General features: G+C 39.5%; 1 protein-coding gene across 1 annotated transcript; it reads left to right on the forward strand.

The window, feature by feature from the left end:
* Positions 1 to 2,518: 2,518 nt before the first annotated feature.
* Positions 2,519 to 6,133, forward strand: MGP (matrix Gla protein). Its single transcript, XM_005866785.2, has 4 exons — positions 2,519 to 2,663; positions 4,128 to 4,160; positions 5,006 to 5,081; positions 5,753 to 6,133. Exons 1-4 carry the CDS (start codon positions 2,603 to 2,605, stop codon positions 5,892 to 5,894), a joined length of 312 nt encoding a protein of 103 aa, XP_005866847.1. The 5' UTR covers positions 2,519 to 2,602; the 3' UTR covers positions 5,895 to 6,133.
* The last annotated feature ends 1,647 nt before the right edge of the window (positions 6,134 to 7,780 follow it).

The following is a 7,780-nucleotide window of genomic DNA, read 5'->3' on the forward strand; positions in this document are numbered from 1 at the left end:
TTTTAATCTGTCTCACATCCTATAGCTAGCTGCCTCCAAGTTTTTCTCTCTACAACTCAATCTCCACCCAAAACTCTCCCATCCAGCAAGGCTAATATACAAGGCCCTTCTTATTTATTCCCCTCCACCTTTTTTCTACTTCCATTTTTTTTCTCTTCATAAAGGCATAACTGGATCTGCCACTCACAAAATTGTTTTTGAAATGGGGAATATTAAGGAAGGAGAGAAAAATAAGGACTCTGGATTCTCACATATATTAATATTGGTTATAAATCAGATATAAGTTGGGATTTAGCATAGAACTAAGGAACAGATGGAAAACAGTGGAAAGAAAAGAAGAGTGACTGGTAAGAGACACCTTCTAACAGAAAGTGTTAGCCCTACTAAGAACAAGATGATACAGAGAAATGCTTAAAAGTTTAGGAAGCAGTGATTAAAAATGACTTATAAAAAAGGCAAAGTTTACATTGGAAAGAGAAGTGTCAGACTTTCAAGTTTGGATTCACGGAGTATAAATAAACTGAGAGTATAAGACTGAGAGAGCCCAGTTATCATTTGAACTTGGGAGTAGAGGAGACATCTGAAGTCTGGCTAGAATAGACATCACAAAGCACGTGTTTGTACCTGGAAAAAAAGGAATTCTCTTTAATTCTGAAGATGAGGTTAGGGGAGGTGAGTAGCCTACTCATTTTAGGGGTGCAACATTAGAACTAAACTTGTTTCATATTATGTTAATTGGGAATTACTGACTGAATGCATATAAAATGCTATATGAGCAAGCCTTGGCTAGCTTGTTTCCCCAAAACCATGCAAAGTAGTAAAATGACTTTTGCACTCTATTTATTGACAATATAGTGATTTGATTACTTATCTTTAAAAAGCAAGTGTGTGATTTAAAGAGAAGAACAACCACCAGTCTTGTGAATAGAAGTCATGATGATTGAATTTATCAGTAATGAACATACTTTGTCTTCCTTTTGAGGTCTTCTTTAAGACTTTATCACAAAGAATACATCTCAACATGAAACTATCTGAAAGGAATACCTGAATTTTATTGGTCCTTCCAAATTCACTAATCCTTCAGATTGCAAATGAATTATTTCCTTTAACAGGGAATCTTTTAGTGTCTATAAAAGTATTCAGAGGGTGGCGGCTGGCAGGAAAAGTCCATCCCAATAAGACAAGAAGAATGAGGTTCCACCTAGTTGTCCATCAGTGCTCCTTGAAATAAATCCTCACTGATAAGTATACCCACCCACCCTCAGCCCAGCCCTTTTGCTGTCGGAGTCAGAGGTCCTGAAGCTTTAGCTCTTCTATAATCGGCTACTCTGTGACTCAAGTCTGTTTGTGGGCTAAGAAGACTCTTGGGTACCCAGGCAACGGAGACACATCTGATAGAAAAGTTTTACTAACTTTTCAATAAGAAAGAAAGAAAAATAAAGCTCAGTCTAGAGGATTGCTTAAAACCAAATTGCAATCCTCATCCTGTAAGAAAAGAAACAGCACTTCTGTTATTAAAGATACAGCAGAAATGTGAGTTTGTGAAAATCTGTGTTTGAGGATGCATGACAGCTGTAGAGCAAAGTGAATAGTATGTAGCTATTACTTACCTCCTTAGGGACTTGTCTTGTTTGTCAGTAGATTCCCCCATAGCCCCTAGCACAGTACCTAGCATCTCATCCGTCACTCACTAAAAGCATACGGAGTTTGTTAATTGTCAGGACAATGCCTTCAGAAAGTGAGAGCTGGGTGCCCTCTTACCCTGGCTGCACTCTAGATCAGCGATATCCAGCCTGAGAGGGCACTCGGGCACAGGTTTGGACTCAAGTCACAAAACTGGATGAGCAAGTTATAGCGGAGTCAACTGAGGAAACAGAACTCACTCACAGGGTCACTGAACATCTCTGTCCTACTGAGCACTTGAAAATGCAAAAGGTGTGTATCATCAGGCAAACGATCGTTTGGTCCAGATTGATAGTTCAGCCTTACTGGAAACATAACTCACCAGTGTTTCTATCTTTCTCTCCCTCTCCCTGCCTCTCTCTCTGTAAAAATCAATAAAAAATCATAACTCTAAATTAAATCGGCATAAAAATGAAGTCCTTTCTTCCCAGAACCACTCAGCCACCCATTAGGGGAACGAGCAGAACACTATGGCTCTGTTTGGGGACCAAACCTGAAAGGCCCACAGTCAGGGCCAGGAGGGTAGATCAGAGAAGAAATTAGGAAGGCAAACACGTGTTTGTGGCAACTCCCTTCTCTGTGGACCGTTGCCCAGATCTGGCCCCAAACCTAGAGCGGCCACAGCTTCTGTACCAGCGCAGCCTCCTGCCATAGCACAGTCACATCCAGGAACGAGGGAAAACTGCCCACCCAAAGAAGATAGTATCTGGAAGGAATGAATATTTGGGAAAAGTCCCAGTGCTACTTTAGTGCCAGCCAGTCCCCACCTTCTTCGGCCCCCCTCCCACTGGTTCCTCCCCTTTCAGCTGCTCAAGTTCTTATAAAAACCCCACACAGCCTTTCCTGAACAGCCTGTAGGAGCCTCTTCCACACCGTGCAGCACAGACAGTGAGGCCAACCACAGGACCACGGAGAGACCATGAAGAGCCTGCTGCTTCTCTCCGTTCTGGCAGCCCTGGCCGTGGCAGCTTTGTGTTATGGTGAGAAATCTTTCTCCTGCCATTTCTCTGGACTTTCTTGTCTGTGTCTGACTTCAGTTACTTCGACTTTTCCTCTCCCTCCTCCTCTTCTTGCCCCTTTCTCTGTTATAATCTTCAGGTATCATTAACTTAACATATCCCAACTTCCAAGCCCATGTCTCTTCCATCCTGTCTTTTTTATATCCTAAATACCCAGACTATATGCTATTTATCAGGTCATCACTTTCGATGGTCAGTCACTGTACACCTGGAAACTTTGCTATTTCAGAAAAAAAGATATAAATTCCCAGCCCTGGAGTCTCATCTTTAAGGATATTTATTTAGACTTTGGTAACAATTGGTTAAGGATATTGGTCAAACCACTTACCTTTAAAAACATCAGTTTTCACATGATGTGTTAGGTACAGCCCTCTCTAGAGACTGAGCAGTCTCATGAATTTACTACATGTGTTTGGTGAATTCACTAAAAAAGTAAGTTTTACATTTAAAAGATCTCAGGGGAAAATAGATGTCATCATTTCAATTGCCAAAAGATAAAATTTGCCTGGTTTCCGTATGTTGTTAAATATATCTGCCTGTTCAAAGCTTATGAAAGGAAATCTGAAGCAAAAGTATTTAGATTGTTCAGTCTTTTGCTTTAATAATTTGGATATTTGAACTGTTCTTAAACCTAAATTATATTAACAACCATGTGTGGGTTTTTTGTTGTTGTTGTTGTTGTTTTTTTACTTCTGTCTCTTGAAATGATTCATAAGTTCTCTGTGTCAGAGGATTTGATTTCTTTACCTCATTTTGAACTTTTCAAGCAAATTCACTTGCTTACACATCTAAGACTCTTATTGCCAAATTTCCCTGCTGGGAAGGTAGAAAGAGGGAGAGTGTTAGAAAGAAGAAAGCTTCTGCTTTGACATCATCTCAATTCTTTCTCTGAACTGGCATTGTGCCCAGTGGGAGCTGTGAGCTGGAGCCAGTGGTTTCTGTGGCTGCCAATGGAACACAGGTTCTTAAGAGGCCTTTGGAACCTCCCAGCAGCCCGTCTTGGTGAAGCCCCGCAGAGCCTCTGCCCAGCTGCCTGGAGAAACCTAGTGTCTTCTAGGCGCATCTGTCCCTTCCTCAATCTTTCTCTCACGTCCCAGATTAATCAGAGAAGACAGCTCTCTGGAGCTTGTGAAAAGCACTTAAATTGTCTTAATTCACTGGGGTGAGAACCTCAGAGCCTAGGGGAAATTTTAGCCAAGACTGTATTCACCGGCTTCTTCAACATCAGAGAAACTGAAGTGTAGACATATGCACAGCTAGAGAAACAATGCTCAAGTCAGAAATGCCTGAAATGTGTAGTAACCATACTGTTAACTATATTCTTCACATCTTTTTGACTCTTTCTTCTTCTTCCTTCACTATGTTTAGACTATTTCAATGTGTGGTAAATAATAATAAAATGAATCTCCTTTTTTTAAATTTCAGAATCTCATGAAAGCATGGAATCCTACGAAATCAGTAAGTGAATATTTGACTTCCGTTTTTAAACCTCATGTATTCTAGACTCTCTCCCTGTTCCTAATCACCCAAAATGGTAATACGTACCACAGGGAGGAAAAAGAGGGCCTCTTTAGGAAAAACTGAAGTAACATTTTAAATCCAATGACTATAAAAATCGCCAAATGAGCAATTTTTTAAAGCTTGAAGCAGTATAATATTGCCTTTAAACTGCACTCAACCAACTTAGGAGCCATAAAACCTCATTTGGAAATTTTATGTTGGCACCAAGTCAACCACAGAGACGGAAAACAAGGAGTAATGACAAATGGTAAAGTACAGAATTGGAGGCCAAGTCAGCTGGGAGACCACAGATGTCAACATTGCTTAAATGCCACTGAATTTCTAGACTTATAAAGACTGAGTATCAGAGGAAGTAACATATCACTCTCATTTTCAATGTGTCCACTATTTCTATCATGATTAAATTTTCATTTACTAGTAACCTAAAGACACGCTTTACAAGTCATCATCACAGAGAGAATTTCTCCTCAAAGGAATTTTAAAAACCCACTGAAATAGGAATACCAAAATTGAAGAAAAATAAGTTATTGCCCAAGATCAAAAACCAGCAAAATTTCAGTGGCCAATGTGACAAGTCTCAAGACGCATGTATGGGTGATTACTTTCTTTGGATCAGGCAGTTTATGAAATATGCTTATCTTCCCCTTTAATTGTTGCATATCTCTAGTTACGTGAAATGCATGAGTTATTGAGCTCCCAAACATATTTGTGTTAGCGATTACTCATGGAAATTTTTTCAGCTACTGTTTCCCTAAAACTGCATTATTTACTTCTGTTTTGAGGTCCCTTCATTAACAGGAGATACGCTAATACCTTCATATCCTCGCAGCAGAGATGGAGAGCTAAAGCTCAAGAGAGGTGGGTAACAAAACTTGATGGGGAAGTCATTTTTCCCAGTGTAGAAGCCCAGATCAGAATGGAGTGAGAAACAGGTTTCTTTACAAAATAAATATTATTTCTAATTGTATCCCCAAATCAAAGACTTTTAAAACAATATGCAGAAAACAACTGAATTTCTAGAAGACTATTTTGTGAACGACTCAGAAAGAAGAGGAAGAGAGGATGAAAAAGAGGACAGAAAGAAAAGTTCTATTTTCACTTAAAATATTCGCCCTAAGAGAAAAAGAAAAATGCCCCTTGTTCCACCTCTCCTTTCTCTTCTTCAAATATCTTTTTTTTTAATATATTTTTTTATTAATTCAGAGAGGAAGGGAAAGGGGGAGAAAGATAGAAACATCAATGTTGAGAGAGAATCATTGATCAGCTGCTTCCTGCACGCCCCCTACTGGGGATCAAGCCTGCAACCCAGGCATGTGCCCTGACCAGGAATCCTAACCTCCTGGTTCATTGGGCCAAACCTGCAACCGCTGAGCCACACGGGCAGATCAAAGGTCTCTTGATATGGGGTTGTGATAAATGGGATCTCTCTCCAATATTTTCTGATATTCTTTTTTCCTTTTGCTTATTTCTCCGTTCTCTTTATACTTCTCAATCTGGGCTTCTTTCCCATCCCACCCCCTACTTCCTAGGATCCGAGAACGCACCAAGCCTGCCTACGAGATCAACCGGGAAGCCTGTGACGACCACAAACTTTGCGAGCGCTACGCCATGATTTATGGATACAATGCAGCCTACAATCGCTATGGCCGGCAGCTCAGAGGGCGCAAATGAGATCAGAAAAAGTAGTGTTCTCTCCAGTGCCTGGCGCCTGGTTTTGTACTCCCTTGCAGTAGCAGCACTGAACCATATACACATATACGAATTGCTTGTTTCTTAAATGTTCTCATCTGGCTGCACCCTTCCTCCCTGCTCCCAGATTGATACTTAATGAAAGCACAGTGTAGTGAAGGTGGGAGAGGAGTTGCGATGTGTGATTATTAATATAATAAAGTTCTGGTTGGATACTTCCATTCCGTGAGTCTGATTTCTTCTGAAAAAAATGCTGAGATATATAAATCATGGCCCAACTAGCCCCGCATAGGCGATTCTGTTCCTTACGTTCTAGCGTTGATTAGCTCAACTGCATAGAAAGAATGAACCTTACAAGACATTCACTCAGCCATCATATGGACTCTCTCTACCGAAGGGGGGGGGGCAGTGAATGATTGCTTCCTATTAGGTATTTTCAAGGATTTTCAAACATCATAGGAGATTAATCATATCATTTTCCTGCTTTCTGACTTTAAATTGCCCCTAAATTCCTTGTGTGTGTGATTTCTGACTCTGTTTCTTAGCTCATCATCTTCACTTGAATGTTATCATTTCTTAAGATGCCACAGTTTTGGCTCTTACTTGAGCCAAGAAAATATGTTTACTTTCATAATCACCAGAGATTTTTAAAAAATATTTCTTATTTTTAAATTATAGTTGATGTATATTATATTAGTCTCAGGTGTGCAACCCCATGATTAGATTTTTATGTAACTTACAAACTGATCACCCAGAAATCTCACACCCATCTGACACCACATGTCGTTATTACAGTATTATTGACTTATATTCCCTAGGCCAGTGGTCGGCAAACTGTGGCTCACGAGCCACATGCGGCTCTTTGGCCCCTTGAGTGTGGCTCTTCCACAAAATACCACGTGCGAGCACGCACGTACAGTGAGATTGAAACTTTGTGGCCCATACGCAGAAGTCGGTATGGGCCGACCACTGCTAGGCTGTACTTTACATAACCCTGACTTTTCTGTAACTACCAATTTGTATATTAGCCTTTTATTATATAGGATACAACACTAGATTCATAGTTTTGATCTGGCAAAGAGTTCTTCAGCAACCTAATTCAACTCCCTCATTTTACATTGAGAAATTTGTGAGTTTAGGGACTAAATGAGTATTATAAAGGCAGATAATTTTTTTTTCTTGAGAAATTCACTTGTACTAAACTCATTAAATCTAATTTCTTAAGCCAACTTTTAAAAAGGGTTATGTACAAATGGTCTATGTATTTGTACCAACTTCCCATTGTGAATAATTGCACTTTCCAATCTGATAAGTCAATGTTTAATGTAGTTTCCACCTTAGCCAAAATTTTAGGCTAGCCACCTGCTCAGTTCTATTAATTTTGTGATATATTCTGGTTTTTTTCAGATCTAAGACACATGAAGTGATAGGTCACAGATCTTATTTTCTTCTCCTTTTATAATCTTGGTAAGGCTTTCACAGACTATTACATCTTAGGAACCTAAAAATGTTTAATCAAAGGTAGAATGCTCTGCTCCCATCTCATAAAAGGAATTTAGCATTTTAACATAGTGTTTGAGATTAAGGACTTTGGAAATAGGTCTCCCAGCAACACCACTTAGAACAGTGTCATTCTTGGGCAAGTTAATTAATCTCACTATATCTTAGTTCCTTTATCTGCAAAATAAGATGATTCTAGTACAAATCTTAGAGTTGTTGTAAACACTAAATAAATGAGTATATGTAAAGTGCACAAAACACTGTCTAGCATAGAGTAAGTGCTTAATAAATGTTAGCTATTCTCACTGTTATTTTCTATTATATTACCAACTAGAGGCCCGATGCACGAAATTCATGCAAGAGTAGGC

The sequence above is a fragment of the Myotis brandtii genome, unplaced genomic scaffold (genome assembly GCF_000412655.1).
Source record: "Myotis brandtii unplaced genomic scaffold, ASM41265v1 scaffold237, whole genome shotgun sequence".
NCBI classification, from domain to species: Eukaryota; Metazoa; Chordata; class Mammalia; order Chiroptera; family Vespertilionidae; genus Myotis; species Myotis brandtii.